Source organism: Aptenodytes forsteri, unplaced genomic scaffold (assembly GCF_000699145.1).
Source record: "Aptenodytes forsteri isolate BGI_AS27 unplaced genomic scaffold, ASM69914v1 Scaffold229, whole genome shotgun sequence".
Lineage (NCBI taxonomy): Eukaryota > Metazoa > Chordata > Aves > Sphenisciformes > Spheniscidae > Aptenodytes > Aptenodytes forsteri.
The window spans coordinates 4,187,556-4,214,633 of NW_008795863.1; the positions used below are offsets into that span (position 1 = coordinate 4,187,556).

At 41.9% G+C, this 27,078-nt stretch overlaps 1 protein-coding gene across 3 annotated transcripts in view; it reads right to left on the reverse strand.

The window, feature by feature from the left end:
• Nucleotides 1-27,078, reverse strand: part of MTCL1 (microtubule crosslinking factor 1) — a 53,871-nt gene that overhangs the window by 7,046 nt on the left and 19,747 nt on the right. For all 3 annotated transcript variants that reach the window (XM_019473349.1, XM_019473350.1, XM_019473348.1), the window contains 7 exons: nucleotides 26,686-26,916; nucleotides 24,866-25,054; nucleotides 17,493-17,660; nucleotides 11,206-11,460; nucleotides 6,736-7,041; nucleotides 3,884-3,915; nucleotides 910-2,470 (listed from right to left, as the gene is read on the reverse strand). In XM_019473349.1, coding sequence (XP_019328894.1) covers nucleotides 910-2,470; nucleotides 3,884-3,915; nucleotides 6,736-7,041; nucleotides 11,206-11,460; nucleotides 17,493-17,660; nucleotides 24,866-25,054; nucleotides 26,686-26,916 — 2,742 coding nt within the window. The remainder of the gene's footprint in view (nucleotides 1-909; nucleotides 2,471-3,883; nucleotides 3,916-6,735; nucleotides 7,042-11,205; nucleotides 11,461-17,492; nucleotides 17,661-24,865; nucleotides 25,055-26,685; nucleotides 26,917-27,078) is intronic.

A 27,078-nucleotide genomic window follows, 5' to 3' on the forward strand; every position in this document is an offset into this window, starting at 1 on the left:
TTTCAGTGCTGTACTAGAAAGACAACATGTGCCGGGCACAATTCAGCTTCTTCAGGCCTCCTCAGGGCAACACTCTCATGTGCACAAAGGTTCACCAGAAACAGGAGGCTTAGACACTGATAACTGAAAGCTTTTGTCCATCATTACACCCTCTTTTTTGTTGATTGCTGTAGCACATTACTGTACCTAAGAATCTCACCCCCAATACTTGGGCATACCTGCTGAGACAGATGATGACTGTTACACTGTTGACAGCAAAATATCAATAGAGAGTTCTTAAACACTAAGTATATATGTGCTTAGACTAGTTGATTATCTTTTTTTTTTTCTTTTTTTTTGTGAGGCTGCACCAGTCAGTACCAAATGTCATGCCATTTAATCACATTCACAGACCCAAGCCAAACTTAATCAGATATGTCCAGAAAAAGTATGCTGAAGGCCCTGAAGTTTCAGTTCAGGGTATTGTAAAGGCTATTTTTCACACAAACTTGTTAACACTCATTCTTGCGTAGGAGAAAGAGTCTACCTTTCCACCCAGCATAAGAGAAATTTACTCAAACCTAGAGTCCCTAGCGCATCTGTAACGTGTTGTGTGTTTTGTGACAGAAAACCCTTATCCCAATCATTCAGGGAACAATTTTTACCCTGTAAAGGCATCTTTATCCTGTAAAGGATAAAGCTCTTCTGATGCTTTCAAGCCCGATAAGCTGTCAGGATAGAAACTCAATTCTTTAATGAGTTCTTCAGTGACTAATCCAATAGTTTCATGACTGGGACTCGCTGGTGGTACCTTGACAGGACTAGGATATTCATTGTAAATACTCACTAGGACTGCAAGAGATCTCATAATGCATTTGTTCAAAGAAGAGTGCATTTAGCTATAGGAGGAAAAACAAACAAACTCATTACCTCTATGGACCCTGGATCTACTTTGACAATTTCTCCTGTGCTGTTGTCATTGCTAAGATTTGGTGGGCTGTGTGAAGGTAGCCTTCTCTCTTCCTTTAAGGCATGCTCCAGAAGTTTCTTACTCAAGATCCTGGAAGCATTTTCTGTAAGCGTATACCCTGGAGGAGCAGATAAGTCCTGCCTGATACTTGTCACCTCAGTCCCTTCTTCCTTTTGTGTCTCTGTCCCCAACCGGAGAGGACTGGGTGATCTGCCACGGGCATTTGTACATGGCTCCTGCACTGGGCCCAGTTCTGGTCTGGGTTCTGCTGACCTGGACCGGCTGCTAGACCTGGGGCATTTTTGGAAGGTCTCATGAAAGATGGGGCTATGGTCAATAATGTTGAACAAACTGGAGAGGCCATCGTTGATGGTGGTGTGGACAGGACTCTCCCTTGTAGTAGTTGATCTAGCCCAAGCAGACTCACTGAATCCTTTTTGAGGTGTGCCAGGCAAAGTCCGGTTATTTGGCTGGTCTGATTTGGGAAGGATTTTTCTTTGCAACTTTGGAGAGCCATATTTGGGGGAGCAGCATGTGCGTTCAAACTTAGCCTGGACCTTTTCAATGACGGGGGTCACTTGCCTGCTTCTTAGGCTTCTGGATGGTGAAGAGACAGGCGTGGACCCCCCCTTTGGTGTCAGACACTTGTGTGGACTGCTGGTGATACTGCGCAGGGTTTCCGTCTGCAAGCCAACACTGATCGTCTGGGTGGTCTGCGTCCCTGTCGTTCTCATACCGTTGGTTTGACATGCGGTGTCCTTAAACTGAGGCTCTGTTGAATTAGAGTTAGAGCGTATTGCGTTTCGGACAGAGAAAGCGACCTCCTTCATATCATCACTCATGTTTTTGGACATCTCCAAGCTGTGCAAGGGTGAGGCAAAGCCCACAGTAGTGCAAATAGGACGTTCAATGGGATGAAGACCACTCTCCAGAAAATCCTTATGATGTTTGGCCAGGTCACAAGACCATCTTCCAAACATATCCGAGGAAGCACCTTTTGTCTCAGCGACATTCCCCATAGCTTTGGTCACCGAAAACAGGAAGTCCGGCTCAACCTGGTTTTTCCCTTCACTGCCAGCTATTACCGAGTTATCAAACCTACGGACAACCGGTGGGCTGTGAAAGACCCGAACTCCCATTTTTTCAGTTACACCATGACTCCTGGTTGGCTGCTTCTGGCAGTGCTCCGGGCTGGTCATGGTGTTAGTTGTCATAGTGACACTGGTGGTGAGGTACCATGATGATGCCTGGAAGGGATCTGAAGCAGGATCATTCCCAGCTTTCCCAATTTCTGACCTTTCTGCCCAGCCTTCAGCAGGCTTCTCGGTGGCCCCACCATGGTTCCTAGTGTTACTGTAATCCCAATTTTTGTTAAACTCTTCGATGTATTTCAGATCATCAGGTGACAGGGGAGGGGTTAAGTCATCTTTGCTGCTGGATGAAGGCAAGTTTTTTTCTGGTAGAAATGGAGAAATATCCATCAGGCGCTGAAATTCTGACATGGAAGAAACGGACATGGCCCTGGAGAGGGGAACACAAGAGTGTCACTCATAGGCTTGGAAACTCTCACAGAACGACCTATTTTCAGCAGCAAACTAACTCAGGAAACCTGACTTTCACTATCTGCTTATGTATGAAACCACTTTAGCCCTCTCTTTCATTAAAGTTCCCTTTTATTATTTTTAAAATACCTGTGAAACGCAGGCATTCCTGATGTGTCATTAGAAGTACCAAATGGCTTATTAATGGCTCTTAATTTACTGCTTTCTCATGGATTACTGTTTGGCAAATGTCTGAAATATGGAGCAGCAGGATGCATTTCAGAAATACACCATTCATAGAAAATGAGTCTTCGCGACAATACGAGGCACGCTTTTCAAAGCAAGCGTGGAGTATTTCTGACTTGCTGGGAAACCAGCAAGTCCACCTCCACTCCTGAGATTGCCCAGGCTGCACAGCTGGTGCGTAGCAATGTGGGACATCCAGCCTAGATGCTGTTACATTGAACTGGCTTGGTGAGTTGAGCTCATGCTATAATTCAACTAAAGGGAATCACTATGTGATACTGCTGGATTCTTGGCTTTCCCACACTTTGCTACTTCGTACAGATCACAAGCATTCAGCTGAGTTGTCCTACTGCTTCGCTTTAAGAAAAATCAAACAACAAAAGAAGCTTTCTGAATGGGACTACTTAAAAATGCAAATGAGTGTAGTTATCAGAGTCAGCTCAATGGGGTAACTCAAGCCGGGTGAGGATTCAGCAAGCAGTGGGTTTTATATATCAGTGGTCCGGAGGATACAGTAAAATCACGCTGTGAATTTTTAATCAAGAGCACCAGCTGCAGTTAGGGTGCATCTACATTAGGGAGTTAGGTGAGATCAGGAGTGCAGTTTTGAAGTGGATCTCCTATTCAGGTGCTCTGGTTTGCATCAGGGGGCAATCTCAGACAGCATGGGCTGGGTTCCTTTGGGATAAAAGTGAGCTGGAAGATGTTCTCCAGAAGCACAACTAATGCACTCTAGGCTTAAGTGGGTATTCAGCCCATGGGATCAGACCAGAACTAGTCCAAAGCAAAACATCCTTGACATGCAGGGGCATGTCAGGTCCTCAGCACCAACTGTTTTCCTCTATATATTGATGTCTACAGGTCTGTACTACTTGCTAAGGTAGGCGTAGCCTTCAGTGTAAGCTGCAGCTTCATGCACGTTCATACAGTTTGATCTTGTGCACCACAGCTGAATGTGGCCCAAGTTAATCAGAGTAGAACAGAAGCATATTGAGACAAATTAATCCCTGGGTAAATCCATTAATCTGGCTCGCAGGCTGCTTAGGAGGTGGCATGGCTATGCCTCGGCTCTGTGGTTTGGGTGCCAGAGAGCTATAGCTCTGGCAGCTGAATATTTGCTGTTTTTTTCCCTGTAAGTTTTACCCACCTTTGAAGATTTCCTTTGTGTGTTTCTTCCTCCTGAATAAAAACAGAAACAAACAGCATAAGTTATTTCTGAACCTGTTGGTGGCATTAGCTTGTGGGTGTTCTGTCATTCACTTCCAGTTAATTCCACCAGGTATGTTTGTCTCTAAAAAGTGGTTGATTTTCCCTCTGATAAGGAATCTTAAATTGCCAGTGGGAATATCCTTCCTTTTGTACATGGGTAGCAGAATGGGCAATCCCATCAGGACAACAGACTGCACAGGGAAAGCCTGTACACCAAATCTGCAACAGCCTTGAACTTTTATAGTCCCGTGCAATCACAAATGGAAGTAAACTGCAAATGGCTTTTTTCCACGTGTACAATGTATTGTTTTGGACCGTATATTTGTGAGTGAATTTGTTCTGTGGAGTTAATCTGCTTTATGCCAGAGACCTAGCTGTGCTGAAATAAGAGATAAACCGGGGTCCTTTGACATAAGACTTCATTATATGTTCTCTAGGAACCAACAAATGGCACCAGTTGAAACTCATAGCTATATTAATAGCTATATTAAATGTGTGGGAAGACTATGACTAGTTTCACAGGGGGAATACCTACAGCTTGCTAACGGCATTAAGATGTTTTTATGGCAATTATTTCCCTGTGACAATTCCCATAATGAGTTGGTTTTTTTAATAGATACTTCTGAAGCAATTGCTCTACAGTTATTATTTTAACTGTTTCCTTCTATTTCTAATATAGGGAATACAAAATATGATCAGGAAAAAAAGAGTATTAGTACCTATTATTTTTATTCGACCTCATGAAATCAAGAAAATTACCAACACAGAAGTGTATTTCAAATTGTGACTATTCAAAAAAAGCAACGCTTAACTCTGCAAATACATTTCTGGTATTTATCCAGAGTCAGGGGAAAAAATAGGAGTAAACTGATCCTCCTTTCATTCACTCTAGTGTATGTCTGGAATAATGTTGGTGGCTTCAGTGGAGCTACTACAGAGTAAATCTGATCTAACTAAATGGAGAATCAGGCTGAAGGCTGGATTGACTTCTACTGCAGTTAGTACCACAAAGAAAATACAGTGGAGAGGAACAGTCAGCAGGCTGCAGCTGCCTCTCTGCATCCTCAGTTAAGCTATTCATTAAACTCCAATCAGTCTTGCCTGAGCAAATCCTCTGAGGGGAAATGACTTTGCCCAGGTTTCACTAAAATATGCTTTGAACGAAAGAAGCTATGCAAATACCACCAAGGACCAACACTTTGCTGCCAACACTTTTGTTAATCGTGGTAAAGTCTGAAAAACAGAAAAGGGAAGAGAGATCTCCCTTCTTAAATAGCAGACTGAATTTGAAGGAAAGAAAAGAGCAATCCAAATTAAACACAAAACATAGATCCCTGACACTGGTACCAACATTCTTCACTGAGCACTTGGACATGTATGAAATAAAAGCTAAGAAATAAATATAGGATCCCACACCACCAGCCATACATTTGTGGCACTGAGGGAGGAAAATCTAACTGGAACACACAGGTACCTACAGCTACTTAAAATGTGAGAAGTGCGGTCACATTTCTTGCCTCTCAATCTTTTTTCTCTTCTTCCTCTAAAAGAACTTGATTTCCCAATCCTTTAGCTAAGTAACAATGTTATACATCTCAAAGAAATGCTTGGGTCAAATTTTCACAGGCGCACATGTTCCAGCCAAGGCACACCAGTGAACCTGGTCCTGCAGGGAGCTTGAGATCTGACCTGTTGACAAACTTTTCCAGAGTGGTCAAATTTTCAAGCCAGAGTACACAGATACATCTTTGACTAGGAAGCTTCTGCTTCCCTATTTGCTGTAGTATGTACACCCAACTGGTATTTACGTGCTCAGAGCACAAGCCGAATGTCTAACCCATGTGCACAAATCTAAATTTTCAGGCAAGAAGAAAGTACTCAAAACTTGCATCAAGCAGCGTGCTGCCTGCTTGATAATTTTAACTTCCGGCAGTCTCCAAATGCTCCTTGTTCTGTAACAGCCGCTAACATTCAAGGAACAATAGAAAATAAAGGAGATACTAGCGTTTTGGCGTTGTAATGTGTTTTTAATTTCACAGGAACCATTAAAGTGTATAGTTGTGGTCAGTGTGAACATTCTCAGTGCCACTAATATAATATGCCAGTTCACAGGCTACTTCGTACCAGCATATGGGGACGGCGACCCTGGGTTTCATTCAGCAACAATATAAACAGAACTGTGAAGACCTGGAACCGGTGAAAGTAAGCCTGTGGTGGTGCAGATTTTAGCAGGACACAGAATACATTCACTATGACCCAATGGCATCTCTTAGCACTGTGTTTTACATCTTTATAGCTTTACGGTGTAGTCTGAGGGTAGGTACTTTGCTGATGAATAACAACTTTATTTTTTTGAATATCTCATCTCACTTATGCTAATCTATTTAGAAGGCAACCACAACGGAACAACTAGAATTGCCTCTCTACAGCACTTACTGCTTTACTAACAAAATATAACCCATGTTTCTTCATATATATGTATCTACTTACAACTGGAAAAGATTTAAGACCTTCTAAACCAATATATTGTGTCAAATATAGTTATCATACATGGCCACAAGGTGAGGTAATCTTTGAGACCTTTAGGCTGGCTCCCAGTTTCTCAGGTGATTGACACTGGTGTAGTCAGCTCATAACAAGGAACAAAATCTCGTCCATACCAAATTCACTACTGGGTAACCGTAAGCAGTGCCCGTGACACAATATCTCACTTCCTACAGCAGGGATGCTGTACCAATTCTGACATAAGAGACAACATGCTGGCTTGATGAAAGGTAGAAGAGCGCATACTTCCGTTAATCCAGTCAAGAATTTCTCCCGCTCCAGCTGCCGAGACCGGTGCTCATCAGACTCATCGGGGGAATCAAGAGACAGCGACTCCAGAAAGAGGTTTTCCGTGGCGCTGCACCGATCGCTCTCCTTCAGCTTAGACAGTGACCGATCGTCAAACTGAATGGCGTCTGAATCAGAGTAGGATCTTGACCCCATCGAACGAGGCATGTGAAGGCTCCCCTGGGTCGTAAATGGACGAAGGTTACTCTCCTTCTGGTCACACAGAAAACCACCTCCTCTTCGCGGGCTCACTTCTTTCTGAAGCTAGAAACAAGGCAAATTAAAATGAACAGCAATTACATACGTAGCATATGGCATTCTGCAGAACTCATCCTTCCCCAGGAGCGAGGCACCCATGACTTGGGGAGGCCAAGATCACCGCCTGGCTCCAGGCACGCCGGCTTTGCTGCACTGGTCCTTCCACAAAGGGAGATGTCTCTAGGACTTTGATGCTATTACTCATGGGATTTTGAGTTATTAAATGTGTATATGTATAGTTTTGCTTGTTTACATATATATGCATACATATATACACACTGTGTGTATATATACACAAAATAATGCATCTACCTGTAATCTGATTTTTTAAAGAAACAAATCAACACTGACTGTTAATTAGAAGCAATCTTGATATGAGATCCTAAAGCAATAGAAGTCGAAGCTCAAGGAAGGGTGAGTGACTTGGAGTCTCATCAAAACTAACACATTTTTCCTCCAGTCAGCAATACAAAGGTTGCACTTTTATGTACATCACTTGTTTCCAGAGGTGGAAAATTCCGTTTAACAAAAGACGAAAGCTTTGTTTTAAAGACTGTCTAGCCCTAATGCATGGCTAGAACGTTGACTATTTGTACAGAACAGCATGGTCAAAGGGATGAATTAGGCATGCAAAGCATGTTTGAAGAAAATGCATATTTATAGAAGGGCCATCAAAGTTATTAACTCTACACTTTGCAAAAGCTGGGTGAAGAGAGGGTGAACCACTAGTGCAATTGAAACTACTTCCAATCTTAAAATTAGATTATGTGATCAACTTTTCCTTTGATTGTAAATACAACAGGAATGATGAAGTAAGTGATGTTTTCAAACTTGATGAATGACAGCAGGAGTCTGATAAGCAACTCTGATGTTTTGCTAGAGCAGCCTGCTAAGGTTAGTGACAATAACCTGCAAATGCAAGCCATTCCCTAGGACTCTGGAGACTGAGGACCTGCAAAACATATTATTTTAATCTTCTTGTATGTGTTTGGAAAAATAAACAGAAATTGTATGGCCTAATGTAGATCAAAACATTTTAGGTCTCAAATGACTACATTTGCACTTGGGCTGAAGTCCGTGAGGTTTTTGCTTGATTCAGGTCTACAAAAAGGTGAATGCATCTTCAGTGTTTTGCTCATGATATACAAAATCTGAAACAGTTTTACTGGAAGGAGCTAATGTAAGGTGTCCTATAAAGGTAGGGGCCAGAAGGTATATCTCAAGAGATACTGGGGTCCATTCCCCAGTATATGGGGCAAGACCCAAAGCAAAGAGAAATGGTAGTTGCATGTTTTCTGTATACACAGTTCCAATTGCAAGCCCTTCCAGATTTCCAGAGATCCTATAAGGATAATGATTTGGGAACCTTTATGAGAAAACAGAACAGTTTACTGGCTCACTGTCTGAATCTCAGACAGCTGACAGGAGAGTTAAAGTGAGAAATACTGGCCTAACTTTTCAAGAGTGACTAAAGATTTTGAGTCCCCATGTGTTTATACATTTCAACACATAACATTTCATACATGTGATTTTGTGGGTTTAAATATTTGTTAGTGTGCTCTGTGCACAGTTAGCTTTAGGAGCACAGCGGAGGGGGATTCTCTAAGTGAAAACAAAGTGACAGTGTACTTGAAAAGAAAAAAACAACTTGGAGCTCTGAAAAAAAGTAGGCCATCACGTTTTTTATATGCGAGCGGTATTCCCATGACCATCCAGAGTAAAGTATTTTATATATTTTATACATTGGTGTGAGCTTCCCCTTTATCATACATGTATTATTCAGGAGCTGTGTGAAAGCAGACAGGCATAAAGCATTAGTATGAAATTTGGCACACACACTTCTGCTATCCTTAGACTCTGTTTTTCAAACACATACACTGTAGTCTCCTCATCCTCTATGTATTGCCATACATGGAATACACACAGAAAAACCCTGGGGAGAAGGACTTCAGAGATATACTAATTGTTTCCATATAAAGCAGGGCATGACTGCAATCTGGGAGGATATTCAGCTAAAAGCCTGCAAATATTTGGAAGCTTCCTGTCACACAGGGAAATGTTTGATTATAAGCAAAGATGGAGTTATGAAGTTTTGCAGGCAGGTAGCCAAGATTTCAAATGCTATTTCTGATCATCTAGTCCTCTGAAATTAGCTTGATATAATATTTTTTATTTCCCCTATCTATTGCTAATTCTGTGTACAACTCTGTTGTACAGTAAATATATAGTTGAAGCCTAGAGGTTTCAGAATAGGAACAAAAGAAATCAGCTCCAGGACTAGTTAAGAGCTATTTTGTAGGCTCTCCCAAGATGACACTGAGAAGTTATGTCCAGTTTAAATAGAATTAAAGGCTAGGTAACATTAACAAGGATTTCTCTGTTGCTTCCTTCAATGTGCCTTATTCCCAGGGAACAGAAAAAGCAGTCTTTAACCAGGTTGAGTCCCTCAAGCTATTGAGGATACCCTGAAGAGATAATATTAAAAAATACAGTTCATAGGGACAGCAACATAAACATCCAAAGAGGCACCAGTGACCCTCCAAAGAAAAGTTTATGTCCACATCCTTAGTATATTGGGAAATTTTCTGAGGGTTATTTAATTCCCATTTTGCATGAAGGATCCACAGGAGGCAGTTTGGTCACTGAAACTCAGCAGTTAGAAACCAGCTCAGTGAAACCATGGAGAACTCGGCATCTTCTACCGCTGAACCCTGGGAATCGGGTCAGTTGGATGGAGAGCTCTGCTACAAGCCTTCCTAGTTCATATGCATTGGTTGTTTCATCTTAGGAGACTACTATTGGTCTGCATTATAAGGCATCGTAAGGGCTAGCTTGACAAGCTGCATGAAGTATACGCAAAACCCCTCAGATAAATGGGAGATTAAAAAATCCAGAATATAGTTTATTGATATTTTTAAATTAAGAAGCTCTAAAATCACTTTTCTTGGTCTGTAAAACCTTCCTATTGGTCACTGCCCACTCAGACCTACACTTTTAGTATTGATTTTAGAAATATCTGTAGAGTACAGCATTTTTCTAAGTGCTTCTCTGTGGGTTTAACAGCCATAGCTTAAACTGAGGTTTAATGTTGCACTCATAATATTTACAGCCTGGTGTCTTTTCTTTAGCTCCTTGTTGCAGCCCAGGCATGGGTACATGAGACACAGATAAGGAACCCTTTTCAAAAACCGGTCATGAAGTTACACCGGGCTTTCATCAACTTAACCTGTGAAGCCACTTTGTACTTCATTCAAGCATAGTGCTCCCTAGAGAGCATGCACAAATCTGGTGCAGTTCCATTTCTGATGTCCTAAGGACAGAAAGTATTCAGTTAATTGAGGACCCACAATTTCAGTTGTTTTTCTTACTTTTCCTGGAATGCATGACTAAGAGCTGAACAATGTTCAGTCAAAAATGGTGTATTAACTCTCCTTCATTAAACTTTTTATTTTTTCTGTGGCTTCCAGCCAGATAATAAATCCATTAGGTATAATTTGGCTCTAATACTAAGTAGATAAAAGTGCATATGGGCATGAAAAACAAGGGGACAGGTATGCAATTATCAGATTTGCAAATGATAGCAGAGGTGTGTACAAAATTAATGTGACCGAGGTCAGAAGTGTCTTCTGAATATTTAGTATTGATAGCTATCTATTTGTTATCAGTCAGGGCTCCTCATGCTAACCTCCGGGTTCCTTTGCTAGAGAAAAAGAATTCAGCTGAGACTGAATAGTCGCAGCAGCTGCATCTTTGGTGGCTAATTCACAGATGAACAAACTTTTCTGGCAGGAAGCTGTATGTCAAACCTTGAATAACCTTGCATGTGGGGTTGAGTGTTTTAGCACGAAGAGATGAACAAAAGCTTTCAAACAGAATCAATCGATGTGACCATGCCTGTCCGGGGTAACTGAAATGAGGCAGGAAAAATGGCCTTTAACCTGGAGCTGATTTCTCATAAGTGGTCTTTTATAGAGATTATGAGCATTTTCCTTTTACTCCCTTGTGTGTGTAAATTGTTTTGTTGCATGAGAAACACTGATGTAGCCAAGGAACCAAAATTGTTCCTGTGCTGCTTCTTAACGCAGTCTCTTTACCTTGGCCTGAGTGTAGTAATGGTGCAACGCCTCATGCTTGCAGCCAGCCGTTGCTCACCCCAAGATGATTCCTTACCTGCTCTATCCGCCTGAGCAGCTCCTTCTTTTGACGCTCCCATTCTTGCCGGTCTCTATCAAGCCTGTCCAGGAGCTCCACCTTTTCCCGGTTCCAATTCTTCTCACTGTGCTGGATTTGCCAGCGGAGGTCCATCACCACACCATGACTCTCAGCCAGAAGCTTCTTGTGCTCCTCTCTTTCCCTTTTAAAAGCTCCCTTTGCATCAGAAGTGAGGCCTGTTTCTCCTGAGGTGTTCTCACTCTTCCCTTCCAGCTGGTATTAAAATAAAACATTACTAGGACATCAAACTTTCTGTGGTAAAAGCCTGTGTCTGACAATGAATTTGAGTTAAAGACCTAACTCCACAAAGGTAATGGCAAAATTATGGCAATTCTTAGCTCTTAGGATCTCAATAAATGATCAAAGATGTTCAACTTGAAAAACGTTTTAAAATCAAGACAGTGAAAACCATAGGGAATCATTTCTCAAGCTCTACCAGCTCATGTTATTAAGGCATCAGTTCTGATCTTTCTGCTGGGAGTGTGGGTACCAGCAATGAAGAAAACATGGAGATGAACTCCACCCTCATCATCATCATCTCTGAGACAATCGCCAGGACAATGTCCTCAGCCACTGCTCTGCCTGTGTGCCCCTGAAACCTAAAGACAGTGCATTCATCTTCTGAAGAGACTTTTCCCAGAACAACCCTCAGCAATAGTCTTATTGTACAGCTCCTCACACCTTCCAAAATAAGAGGGTGTTAGCAGCACAAGATGTATCGAGAGCATCCTCCCCGTCTCTGTAGGTTCTGCTGTCTGAATTGATTTCTAGGGCAGTTAGCTGATGCTACCTTCCCTTCCTTCTCATTCACTTCATGCTCAGGGATCACCTTGATCAGATCAGAAGAGCTGGCCCAAGGTAATAGATTTATAGGAAAATGCAGGCTTGATGGGTTGTCAGGAGGTCTCTAGTCCAACTCCCCGCTTCCAGCAGGGTTGGCTCTGAGATCAGGCCAGGTTGTACAGGGCTTTGTTCAGTTGGATCCTCACAAACCTCCAAGGACAGAGATTGCACAACCTCTCTGGCCAACCTGGGCCACTGCTGGACTGTTGTCAGAGTGAAAAAAGTGCTCAATGGTTTTGTGTACGTTCAAGTGAGTGAAGAATTTATCTCTGAAGTCTGACCTTTTGTTGACAACTCAGTAGATGTGTGAGTGACTCAGAATGGGATACATCTCCGTCCCCTGGCTCTGCAGGTGAACTGGAGTGAAAAGCAGCGAAAACTCATTTCCGCCTCTGAAGTTAAAGTTGTCCTCAAAATGGAGAGGCAGCAGGTCTGCTGGGAAACATGCTCCTTTAGCAAGAGAGAAGGACAACACCTTCATGTTGCCCTATGTGGAAAATAATCCCAAACTTTCTGAGCAAAGGGAAGTTCAGACTGGATTCAGGAGTGAGGCTTACTGTCTCTGGAAAAGCCTCCCCAAATAAATGGCAGAGGTGTCATTGCTTGGCTCATTTAAAATTGTACTGAGCTATAGAGAACATCCTGTTACAGCCACTTGCATTGACAGGGAGATCTTAAAACACCTGCGTTGTTCACCACTAATTTCCAAAGTCCAGTTGTTTTCAAACGACCAACCAACCAACTGACCAATCAACCAAAAAAGTCAATTATAAAAAAGCAGCATCCTGTTTTAACAAAGCTGACGTGACACTATCTTTCTCACACTTATTCTGTTTGTGCAGTGTAAATTTGTGGGACCAGCAGTGATGTGTGAGAGGCTGTTCTGCACACAACTGCACGGCTTGGTGGTGGACCAGAGGTGCCGTGGGGCAGAAACGCAGAACATCCCAGGAGAGACACGGAGAGACACCTCTGTGCTGCAGATCCACAATGGGAGACACCATGATGGGCAGCGCAACTCCTCGAGAAGCCAGAAAGCTTTGCTGCTTTCCTACCCACTGACTGCCCATGTTAGTTCAGCAATATGTAAAAATAATCGCTGCCAGTTTCCAAACTCACCACTAACTTCAGGTAATGGCCTTTCGCTCCTTGCTACATCTTTCCTCTGTCCATCCACAAGTCCCCAGCTCCATTTCATGGTGCTGCGGGAGTCAAAGTTGCTGCTGCAGCCATCGTCAGCCATGTTGGCACCCATTGTTTTAGGTTTGGTTGCTTTAATTTTGTTCCAGTATTTAAAGGGTGGCTACAAAGAAGATGGAGACTCCCTTTTTACAAGGAGTCATATGGAAAAACAAGGGGTAATGGGTACAAGTTATTCCTGGGGAGATTTCAATTGGACAAAAGAGGAAAATCTTTCACAATGAGAACAATCAGCCATTGGAATAATCTGTGGTGGATTCCCCAACATTGGACACTTTTAAGATTCAGCTGGACAGGGTGCTGGGCCGTCTTGTCTAGACCGTGCTTTTGCCAAGAAAGATTGGGCTGGATGATCCTTGAGGTCCCTTCCAACCTCATATTCTATGATTCTATGATTCTATGATTCTATGATTTTACTATTCTGTGGCCTGGCCTGCACCCCCTGGCCCACCCTTGCAAGTTCCTGCTGGATTTACTACATAGCTGTGACACTGAATAATCATGTATTTCAGGAGTGTCACTGCAGAGCCGAGATCAGCCAAAATAGTAAGGGACTAATGAAGTAAACTCTATACAGTTTCCTTACATGTAAGCCTGACAGAGGGCTATTCAGGACTTGTTCTTTGTCATATATGTAAGTCATCTTTCAAGGACCTTTGATGCCCTCATAGACTTCTCATCTTGCAATAGGAGCTCTCAGGAGAGGTTGCTGGGGTGTCTGGGGTAAATCCAACCAGGCTGGAGTGCATACTCAACCTTACAACTCTGCTGCCTCCTGGGGAATAATGCCATATGCAGCAGTAGCTATGGCTAGCATGCTACATTGCAAAGACATGCCAATGTCTGCGATCAATTCTTTAGCTGGCACGAAGCATGAAAATGCTAAAAGCAACCTATAAAGCAAACAAATACTCAGATGCAATACAGTTCATATGATTATCCTATAAAGCAAATTCCTTCTTCCATTTTTTTGAATATCAAAAAAATAGCAAAATGTTGAACCTCAACAAGACTCATGGTCTCTCTCCCCTTGTTAGCAAACAAGAAAAGCAGTGGTGCCTAGGCCATGCTGCCTGTGAAGGACAGGAAAGCTGAGAGAGGCAGCAGGGAGAAAGAATGCGCTCAGAAGAGTGATAGCCAAAGAATGCATGGCTGCCGTTAGAGTGCCTCACCCAAGCTGCCAAAATAGAGTAAGTCATCCTGTGCCAGACCATGGGCTCACCCAGACCAGAGCCCTGGCTCTTGCCCCATTTGAGAAGAATACAGGAAGCCTATAAGTACAAAGATGAGTTCAAAACCAGGGCAAGTATACAGTGATACATCTTCAGAATAATTTCCTGGTGTTCAGTGATTTGGGATCTAAAACCTCCTCCAGTCAGAGGTGGTGTCTTTAGACTCAGAAGACAGTTCTTGGTGCCTGTGGAAGGAAGAACAATGCTCCTCTGTTTTGATAAAGCAGCTCAAATCATGGTGGAAAGATCCATTGGTGGCTCCTTATAATGAAAGTCTACACATGACTTTCCTAAACCTGCTTACTGCTAAGGGTGGCCAGATGCCTCTCCATGTGCACCACAGCACCACCACGTCTTGAAGCTGGACCATTGGTGGGAGTCCTAGTGAGGGTCCGTGTCCTTACGTGCAAGTTCTCAATGCATACGCAGGGTTTGGCCCCACAGACTAACTCCCTCCTTCTTCCAAACCTTTCTCAGTTCCCAGTTCCCAGAATACTGGGATTTTTCACTTGCTCAGCTGGAGGTTGAGAATTACTGGGACTCCTTATTGGCTCAGAGTTATCGCAATCCCATACTTGGGAGCAATCTCATTATTTCTTATCTTAAAAACAATGCCTAAGGATCCTTCTGCCAAATAAGATGTACATGCATTTCTGACAGCCAAGACTTTTATTTTTAATGATATATGCAGTGCTAAAGCTCCAAAGCAGCAGGCAACAGTACATCGTCACCTCTGATATGCAGTGATTTTGTATCAAAAGAGTTTTCTTTCCTTTTTTTCTTTCGTTTATAGAGAGTTGAAGCATCAAAGTGCAAAACCATTGCCAGTGACTATTAATTAGGAGTTGACTCTCTTGAGGAAAATGCTCTTGTTAATTGACCTACTGCTTCACAAAAAAGGTGGAAAACAGCAGCAGTGAAGACAACAGTGGAGACTAGAAAGGCCTTGATTCTCTATGGGCTTGTCAAGGGTTTGGCAGCTCTATATCCCCTCTAGGGTGGGAGCGCTGTACATCCCACTGCTTCATCACTACCAATCAAAACAATAAAATGACATCATGAGAGGGTCTCCTACCCATGTTGACATGACAGACTTGGCTATTTAGTTAAAGCTGTTGTTATGCTACGTGGTGGTACAGAATAGCAAAAGATGTTAGCATGACTATATGTAATGCTGATATTTTACATGTTGTTCACTAGCTCCTCCCATTTTTATCCTGAAATTGAACCTATAACAAAAACACCCCATATTTTGAATCCTTAACATTAGCTTGAGTTAAATTTATGTTTATATTATTTCTATTTCAGGCTTATTATATTATTATTTTTATATTTAATTTTTTAATTGCCTCCTTGTAATGGTGAGCACGTACACCAGACCTCAGCGGGACGCTCACATTGTTTGCCCTATCCTAACTGATACTCTAACGATTTCTGTGCAGGCTTTTTGCTGCTGCACTAGGGACCTGTTTTTACTGTGAAATAGAAATGCAGTTTGGGGAATTGGCTAAGGAAGACAGTTTGATGTCTTAAATATTGACCAGTTTCATTCTTTTCATTTGCTGGAAAAAATGCAAAAGGTAACACCCACAGCTTGATAATCACCATATGTTATATGTTATTACCAGTGGAGCAGTGGAGGTAGCAAAGAACCTGATAAAGCCACCAGAAGGAAGGATGCAAATCTACCTTCTCTCTGGGCAGGAATGGCAGCACCGTCCTGGGTCCTGGTGCCAAACACCAGCCAAAGCCGCAGCCTGGGAGTTTATCGCCCATGCAAAGGCAAAGCATGCAAGCTCTAAATTGGCAGTTCATTGTCAGACTAACTTTCTCTAAGTTTTGTTCTTTGTTACCATCTCGAGTTTAAGGTAAATCTGTCATCGAGGTTTTATTTTGGGAGGAGTGAAAATGGGGATTCATTTTGTTTCCTTTTTCAAGTGATCTGTTTGGAAATGTGTGTGCACTAAGAAGCAGCTGAACTGAGAATTTGAATCCGCTGAGAGAAAACTCTGCTAAAATGAAAGCTTCTTCCTTCATTCTGGGAAAGCAGCTTACAGTACCTGGGCAGGAAAAGCAGCTCTCGCATCTCAGCTCTGTGCATCATAGTGAGTCTCCGATGTTCAGTAAATCCTCCTAAATGTACCACCCTCCTGGCAGTGAATATTTTAATTATATTTGTCTTCTGCAGAGAAGCTGTACAATTGCAAATCTTTTTCTCAGGACCTGAATGTACTAATTCTCCCACCCCTCCCCTCTTCAATGCCGAAAATTACAGCTTTTATGCCATCAGCTTTGGAAATGAATCCTTGTGGGTTTTTTGCTGATTTGTTTTCATATTGCTTCAGAAACAGTACATCTTCTGTGAACAGCCGTACCTGACACTGAAGCACCTGGCACCAGATTTTATATACATACTTCTAGCAGTATCCCATGGCGGGTAGCTAGAGCTCTCTCTTCAGTGGGGTACCATCCATCACTAACCAGTAGCTTTGAATAGCTGGTTTAATATTAATGTATTGATGTAACACTTCAGTATTATTAAATCACTCTTTTCTCTCCTATGCATCAAATACCGCAGTTGTTATCTGCCAAGGCACAGTGACGAGCTAATTATGAGCACGCCAACATCAAGACATTTTCTCTCCTATAAATGCCAATAAATACAGACACCCGCATGCCTCATTACCGCAGCTGATACATTACCAGCCAACTCTTCTGAGAAAATACAGCAAGAAGAGGTTCACTTCCTTTGTCCTCGCCTACACAGTACCTACTACATGAGCACTCGTACTGGGACAACTGGAATCCAAGAGGCAACTCAAGAGGCAAAGCTTTGCTCAGGCTTCAGGGAGGCTTTCAGGCATCAGGGTAAAATGAATAAATGTAGTACCTTTCCTGGCTGCCATAGATTTCCCGTTTCATTAAGCACTTCAACCATTCTTTACTAGTGTTGGACATGGGGGATGTTACCTGTTCGAGGTGGCACTTCAGTTCAGTCATTTCCACCTCCCAGGCTGCCTTGTGCAGGGCATACTGCTGCTGGAGCCCCAGGCGCTCACGCTCCTCGTCCCGCAGCTCCGAGCGGAAGTCATCCAGCAAACCCTTCAGAGCGTTCAGGAGCTTCCGATTTTCACTTGCCTGCCACAACAAAGCAAAAGAAATGCTGTCATCAGATGGCTTTAGCCTCCAGTTTCATTTTTAGGGGGAAAAATACCTGCACATCCACTGCATGGAAGAGAAAGTGCCTGGGCTAACTTTTGCATGAGAAAACTAAGAATGGCAATGCCTTCTCTGTCTACAGGCTGCCCAGGGAAGTGGTTGAGTCCCCATCCCTGGAGGTATTTAAAAGACATGTAGATGAGGCGCTTAGGGACATGGTTTAGTGGTGGACTTGGCAGTGTTAGGTTTACGGTTGGACTCGATGATCTTAAGCGTCTTTTCCAACCTAAATGATCCTATGGTTCTATGATTCTACTTCTCGTTAGCCCTAGTCCTGAAGCACCCATGAAAGCCAAAGATACTTAAGTATCTGAAAAAGGCACTATGCATCCTTCTGGACTGAAGGATGCATATAAAAAAACCTGTTTTAATAGTGTAAACCAAAGCTAGAGTATCATTCCTGAGGTTTGTTGGGTAGCTGGACATCTTATGTGTACAGTCATTGCTCAGCATCAAACCTCAAATATTTGTAAACTACATATAAAGAAAAGGGATTAATTTTTAATGCTTTTGTATTATCAGATAAAATTACTTTGGAAAAAAACGTGAGGTTTTGAGCCGAGTATCTCTGCTAAGGTGTTTCACTAGTCTGTACTTCACATTTCTCCTCAGTCCCAGGCAGCTGCACACAGGTTAGCCTTGCAGCAGCACCCCGCTCAGTACCAAAGGCATGAATGCCAGGTAGGCCACTTTCCCTCTTACAGATGGGATCAAAGAGCAAACCCCCACCCACGTCTTGTTGAGAATGTCATGGCCATACTGAAAATGTTGTCTGTGCTGTTGTGCTAGCCAGGAGCCATGAAAGGAGTCAAATTAAAAGTCTAGCCCAGAGCTGACATCTGATCTTGGCAAGTACTGAATGATAGCTTGTATACTTATTCAAATCTCTAAAATTTTTTTTGTTAGTTTTGGCATTTACTTTCTGCAAATTCTCTGGAGACTTGCAAAACCTGTCATTTTTATGTTAAATATTGAAGAATGTTTTTTAAAGATTCATTCTGGATCAGTAAACAAAAGGTATCCCACCGTTTTTTGGTCATTGAATTAGGAAACAGAAATGTGTAACATGATTTATTTATCCAAAATTTAAATCAAATATTTCCAATGAGCCTCTCAAAGACCAAGGAGTAACCAGAGATTGTATCTGACAAGTTATTTTGAATAGAAAAGACTTTTAAGAAAATTATACTTGATTAGCAGACACAGCATGAGCAGAAAAATGGGAAAGCTTACTCAACAAATTCAGCATTTAATCACCTGGTTCTCATGAATTCGTTAACTTCCTTGGGAAGGCCTAACTCAAATTAGCTGTCTCAATTCTTGCATGATAGTCTAATTAATTTTATTTTTTATTTATTTTCCCAAGTGGAGGCTTCCTGCAATTCCTCTTACCTAGTGTTTCATGAAGTACCTATATGGGGATTTCTTTGTAGACAAGTCAAGTAAACAGATGTATGCAAAAATCTAAATTATTTTCATGTGCTTTTTTCAGTGACAATACATATAAAATTTTATGCAGACAACTAAGCTGATTTCATACGCTCATCAGGTTTTTGGCATCACTGAACCCACCTCACCCACTTTTGTAGTCACTAATCAGACATACCACAGTGCCTTTTTTCTTTAAAAAACAAACAAATGTGGTCTACTTTTTCCAAGCTATTTGGTTCATCAGCAAAAATATGCTAGATGCAGGGAAATGACTGCAGGTGCTCATTGACTGACCTGTAATCTGTTTGGGCTAATGAAATGTGATGGTGTACAACATGGGGGTTTATAAGAAATGCACCCACAGAAGCAGAATGAATTCCATTAACATTTAATGCCAATTTCCTACTATACAGCAGCAGTCTCCATCATGCATATAAGATCACCTACTTTTCAATATGTAATGAGATTTTATGTTTCCACTATGAATTTCCGTTCTGATACCCAATTAAGGCTAAATTCTCCAAACATCTCAAGCCCCTTGTGTAGTAATCAGAATAAGAGCTCTTTTGAAGATTTATCCTTAGTGTCACCACAGGAGCTGCTGAGTATTGAATGCATCAAAACCTGGCCTCATCCTCTTTGAAAACCCTGACCCCAAATGTCTATGAAGTGCTTTCATTCAAGAGCCACGTTCTGTGTTTTCTAGTATGCTGCATAAACCTTTCTCTGACCGAGTAGTCTAAAGGATCCACGAGGGAAATGAGGCAGAAGAAAAATAAACCCAAATAACACTAAAGCAAGCTACATCCCTCATTCCTGTGCATATATTTGATAGCTTTAGAGTCCTGTAAAATTAGGTTTGCAAAGAAAGAAGTGATGGACTAGTACAGAGAGGAGCCAAAAGAGCCTCACTGCAGGTTTGTAGCCTACTGGGATGAGGGCATGTCTTATTTCTAGAGGTATTACATCAATGTCTCTGCTGTGAGACAAGTACCCCAGGTGCCCCCTGGGCTTGCTGGGATTTTAATTAATTTGCCAATATAAATCCAATTTTGGTTACATTCTTCTAATTCCTGCAGAGAAGTCTCTTTTGCATGACTTTCATATTTACAGTCTGAAGTTGGAGAGGTCTGTGAGATTATTTTTTCTGTTTTGCCAAACTGGAGTGTCTTTGGAGAACAGACAAAGTACTTTTGAGACAATGTGCTCTGAAATACAACATTTACATCTAGACATGCTTTAGATTTCTGTTGGTAAAACTGCCAAACAGCTTCTGCATAAGAATAAGTTCCATAGATACATAACAAGGATTGTTATGGTCTTCCCTGTCCTCCCGGGGATGTTGTACAGGCAAAAGAAACAGGGCATGGCTGTGATTCCCTGGAAAGCATCTCATGCAAGCAGCTGGCTGCTCTGAAATACAACATTTACATCTAGACATGCTTTAGATTTCTGTTGGTAAAACTGCCAAACAGCTTCTGCATAAGAATAAGTTCCATAGATACATAACAAGGATTGTTATGGTCTTCCCTGTCCTCCCGGGGATGTTGTACAGGCAGAAGAAACAGGGCATGGCTGTGATTCCCTGGACAGCCTCTCATGCAAGCAGCTGGCTCTTTAGTACCTTACCAGTTACTGAAATTTAGAGCATGGAGGAATCTGACTGATTCACAACTGATCTAAGACAAGAGAATTACAAAAGCAGTTTAAAGTCTTGTTGTATCCACAGCTCAGGATTTATAGCTAAAGGAAACAACAGCTGACAATAAGTAAAAACTTAACGTAGTAAACCTCAATTAAATTCCAGGACTTTGGAGTCTTCACTAAGTTGAGTCAATTCCAGAGATGGGAGCCTCCAGCTCTAGACAAGTTTGGGACCAGAGCAGTTGTTTGAAGCTTGGTTCTGCTTTTAATTACAATTCTTTTTTCTCTGAGAATTTCACTTAAGAATTTAGCCACAGTCTGGTATTACAAGCAGTTTAGTAGAGCAGTCAGTTAAAAACACAGGGTCAGCAGCCTAAACAGCGAACGAGAACTGTGCGTTTTCTCTGTCTAATCACAGATCTAGGCAAAAGTGAAGATAGATCTTGGTGCAAAACATTTTAGTATATTTAGGTCTTAATTACTATTCCTTTGGGCTTTTCTTTTAGCTAAGTTTTGTAAACAAATACTGTATGAGCAAAAAAAGATCTAACTGGCTATTTTCTTGACACCCCCGCCAGCAACAACACAAGTGTATTGTATTTAAATGCTTTTTCGATTGGAACACAGATGTGTAAACTCTTTTCTTCTTACTCCCCTGATCTTCCAGAATCCAACAGGCATCTCACCCTTTCAACTCAACTGAACCAAAGCTCTTCCTTTTTCCACAGGCTATCCTCCCTGATCTCTCACTACACACATAGAAATGCTGACTTACAGCAAGCCCTCCTCTACTGTGCCACCAGCCCAACTTCCCTGCTTATCTCCTGCCCGTGACCAGACTTTCTGCTTGGCTCTTGAGCCTTGCCAGTTCCTCGCCCGACCCTTTCTGCGGTGTGCCCCAGCTACCAGCCAAGGGACAATGCCATTAAGAGAAAGATGAATTTGCCCTTCTCAGAGTCCCCATCTACTCTGCCTCTCATCAACTAACCTTTTTTCTCCCCTTTCCCCTCTGCTATGCCTTCATCCCTCCACACACTGGCCACATAAAAATCCCAGACAAGTGAGACACATACTTTACACCGAGTTGAGTACCTCAAATCATAATATAAAATTAGAGGCTGCTTGTTGAAATTAAGGCCTCAGCGTTTATCATTTTTCTCAAAACAATTCCACTTTCCAGGCAGGGTGAGAAAGTCAACAGCAAGAGTGCAGGCTGAAAATACAAGCCATTAAATATTAACATTAAATGTTAAAAATAAATATGGGTTACTTCAAGTTACCGTAAGCTCTTTCTTTTTTCTGACCTAGTTATCTTAGCCACTCCTAGACTGTCACAAAATTTCCTTCCTAATGTGAAACAAATGCTGATGCATTTAATCTCGGAGCTTGCCAGGCAGAACCAGCAACTTAGGGCTCTCCTGGGTAGGTGCAAACCTTGGAGACTTCCAGCTTCACCACTCACCCCAAATTCCCCGTATAAACAGTGCTTTTTTCCAGCTGCGGGTTTAAGGAACCTGCAGAAGACCCCCAAAACCCTGGGTGTTTTTCAGCGCAGGCTGACTAGTCAGTGGTATACTGGTAGGTGAGCACTGCTGAGATCCACCCCTTCAGGAAGGATGTGCTCTGGGTCTGCTGATACTCTCAGAGCTTTTAAAGCTGGGACAACACACACAAAGTGTTTTCTTGCTCTATTTTTGTTTAGTTAATGTGTTTTGGGATCATATATGAATTAAGTGGAGCTGATATTTATGGGTGAGTCTGTAATGTGTGTAGAGCAAGGACCAGGGTCTGTGAGGTTGGTGAGCACAGCGAAGGTCCTGCATGCAGGAGGTTTGCAGGGCCAAGCCGTCCACCACAGTGAGATGGACAATTCAGGCCCAACTGATACTAAGGTGTGTGAGGGCAGAGCAAGGCTCTGGCAGAGCCTCGAGGGCGCAGGAGGTGTGCAGGCAGCTACTCCTCTGTCACAGTCCTCCAGAAGACACTTCTGATGCCCTGAATCTATGACAGCATCAGAATTAACCTACACTAGGGCTTCCTATTTCTGTGCCAGAGAATAATCGTAATCCTTTCTTGCCATTGACAAATACAAGCCCCAGAGCACTGGAAACCCTTTCACATGCCTGTCAATAAACACAGTGCTTGTTAGAAGATTCACTAGCGTGAGTGGACAAAACAAGTAATGGTGCTTAAAATGAGAAATATTTAGCAAACTCACTCATTCTTGCAGTGTTGAAATAACACTTTTTTCCTGTTTGGAAGGCAAGAAACCTATTTTACCTTCACAAGTCCATTTGGATATCATGCACTATTCACTATCAAGAGGGGTACTGAGATGTGATCTGTTCCTATGGATCATTTCTTTAAGCAAGATTAGCTGGAATGGCTTCATTAGAACAACATGCAATGTATATAAAAATGAATTATAAGCAATCCTACTTCCCATTTCTGCCACCTTAATTGAGATTAATGCCTGTGTGATGATTATTTCAAAGAGGACATAATTTATTTCAATGTTCTTTGTCATTTTAAGAGGTCTATATGGAAAGTTAGTACATGTCAGAGTTTGTACTGACATAGTATGTTGGTTTATATTTATTTTACTCATTCTAGATTAAATCAGTCTACAGATGGAATGCAGTTAAATGACGTGCTCAGGAGCATCTCTTCCATGGCCTTCTTCAGCCTCTACCAGAGAAGAGCTTGCTGAGAGGATGACAGTGATGGGTCTGGGTGACTGGCAAGGTAGAACCTTTCCAAATGCCAAACTGATCAAATGAATACTACTTTGGTAGCGCACTTCACAGAAAATAATAGCTAGAGAATGGAGTTGTCAGCTAGCACTATGAAAAAGGAAACCAAAAGAGTGTATAAACTTAAAGCAGAACATGAAGTAGCATAAAGACCACAGATCTCTACTATTTTTATTCAAACAGAAATTCTAACTGAAGTTACATCTTGAACTAGAGGTAGGTTGCAAGACAGCTTGTGCATCTCCCAGCACCAGCCTAACCTTATTATAGGATAGAGACTTACTGTTGCCTGCTGCGTATCTATTAGACCGTATAGATAATATGCAAACAGGTTGTACATAGTCGTGAGAGTCTGGGGAATTCAAGGCGAAGAACTGAAATGCAAAGACACACACAGTCCTGTAGCAAGCCCAGCAAAGTAATGCAGCCAGAGAGAGTGCATATTTGTCTGAGAGCTCTCGCTGTGGAGTGGGCTCCCAAGTCAAGGGCCCAGATAGAGATGGGGCATAAGGCATAAAGCTTCAAGACCTTTTTCACTGAATTTGTATTTTACACAGAATTCTTGCTCCATTCTACTTATGACTGCAAGTAATTCCATGTAACAGGATGCTTTCATCTGAAAGTTTCCCATTTCAAAAATACAAGAAGATGCTTCTGAAGAACTGTTGGAAGCCTTAAATCTGTCCCCTTTGAATGTTTGCTGTTATTATTGTTAGGACTGCTGGTATATTAAATGCACAAAGCAAAAAGTTAGGGTATATGGCAGTGCTCTGACACACACAGACAGGGCACAGGAGATGTCAGGAAAAAGTCAGCATTATTTGCTTTTAGGCTTTTAGAAACAAGCCCAGTGACAGGAAGGAACTTTTGCATTGTTTTCCCGTCATCTCTAAGGGAAACATTAAATACATGTGCTAGTTTCTTAAATTATTTGAAGGAAATAAAATCACCTCTTCTTGCTAAAAGCTTGACAGTAGAATACAATAGATGTGCTCAGGCAAGAGGAGTATAGAAATTCTGCAAACCATTACATACTGATAGATGTTTCTGGGCAAACAGCCACAAGAGGAAATAGAATTTTTCACTGATAGCATCTGCCAACAGGAGAACAGTAATCACGTGGCTCCTGATTAAATATAAATATAATGGATGAAATCCACTGTAATTGCTGTGTAGCTAGAAGTATTTTTACAAGTATGATTCTAGGTGATTTAACACAGCAGCAGAAGAAAGTAAACTCCCTTGGAAAATCCACAGTTTCCATTCCCAGAGCATGATATACAAATGGTATAGTACCTGCTTCTGCTGCTGCAGTAATTCTGCAGTCTGCAGCTGTGGTCCGTGATCACTGCTCTCCGTGGTGGGACGCTGGGAGAAATCTGTCAGTGCAAACACAACATCTTCTTCCTCCTCCTCTCGCTCTGCATCATCCGCCTTCTGCTCAGACTGAATGCCAAAGTCTGGGAGGGCCTCAGTGTGCTCGATCTAAAATGCAAGAGCATGGGATGGGATACATCAACACTTTTGTCATTACCTCGGGGGGACAGAAATCTATTGAAGGGCTAAGGGAAGGGACTATCTTCCCCTGCATCTCTGCGGTGGCTATTCTATTCTGTAGGCTACAGGAGATGATCTTTGGGTGATACATGACATGTTGCATATGTGAACACAACACTATGCAGGCCTGCAAAACAGGAGATCTATGCAGCTGAGAAGATGGGTGTAATGTAGCATGATGGATATAATTCATCACGCGTTAATGAAAAACTATACAAGACACTGGTGTTTTGTCTGATGAAGATATGGAGACCACGAAGTATCCAAATCTAGCACTTTATTCTCTCTAATGCATTAGCAAAACACATGATTCCAATAATGACTGGAGGTGGATTGATTATAAATTAACCAGTCAAAAAATCCAAACAGTGAAAAAATGAAAGCTATTTTGATATTAGAAGATGAGCTAGTTTACATAGAAGCAAATTAGTACTGCTGAAGTAAAGTAGAAGCAAATTATTTCCAAATAGCTACTCATCTCTTGTTTCTGACTCATATCACCACAGCAGATGAAGGTAAAGATGTTCATCCACCCTTTATCTAAGAATACAGAACACTGGAGTATTCCACTTAAGCATACTCCTACCAGACCTGAAAGGTTACTTGTACTGCCAAATGCAGCAAACACTGAAAAACACTAGGCACGTAAGTATCAGAAATACTGAGAAAAATTACTTAGTTGCCTTAGCAAATGGTTTCAGAATTGCATGAACCTGCAAAATCAATCTATTATTCTCAAGAATTTTGTATAAAATGTCATAACAGGCAAACGCTTTTTTTAACTTATTTTTCCTTTAGGTAAGATTTCCAAAGCAAATGGTAATTCTGGATGTGCAACTCGGCATGGTTTAGCAGCACCTTTCTTCACAGTGCATGTTGGCTGGCAATCACACCCCTGCTGAGATGTGTCAGCTTGGGGATTCCAGGTTGTTATGTACTTCTGAAATTCCTGATCTTAATTTAGTCGCTACTTGGAAAATCACCATGATGACTACTGGCGTAGTGCTGCTGACGGTGATAGACGTGTGTATGGAGAAGAAGAACAAACAAGAATGATTCACTGTAAGTTCCCACAAGAAGCTGTATAATTCTCCTGCCAACATGAAAACAGAGCTTCCCTCCATCTATATTTCTGAAGGCTTTGTAAGGAACACACTGTGCACACAATGAGAAAAATGACAGCACTCAACCCATCTAAACAGATTTGACTCCATCAGCTTGTTAATGTTTTTTTTCTTGCAAAAAATTATTCAGGAGTCATATCTTTGAGACGTAATTCAATTTTCATTTACTATGAGAGAGTTTTTCAGGACCAGATGTTTGTACTAGTTAAGGTTTTAGATTTAAAGATGAGTGATCTGTAACATATGATGCAGAATATACTTTAGCAAAAGCCAACTTCAGAAAAGGCTTCATGTTTAATTTGAATCCCCTTTAAATCTCTGTGTAATTATAAAGTTGCTGATGCCATATCGTATTTAAAGTCTACACTTAAAGAAGGGACATCCCAGTACCCCACTGCTTGCAACTTCATTGGGTTAATAAGGTGGGTCAGTTACCTCTAATATGTCATCCCCTTCCTCCTCCATCCGCTTGCCTTGCCGCCAATGTTTCAGCAGCCACTTCAGTTTGACATACAGCAGAAAGGTGTCCTGCCTGAAATGCCTGAGTTCTTGCTGCAGCAGACTTTTCTCCTGGCTCCAGGTCTTCTCTTCCAGTTTGTTTTGCAAAGTCAAGCTCTGCACTTCCAAGTCTTTCCTCCGCAGGGTCTGTATATGCTCCTCCTCCAGCTTTAATGGAATGACAGACACCATGTCAACGGGGTGGTGTCCTGGGGCAGTTTCCAGGACTTGTACTTTGTTGGGTGAGACAAACTGAAATCTCTGATTTTCATCAGTAGTGAGTAGCTATTGAGTTTGGCTCAATAAGTTCCTCAGCAGTTATGACTGTTG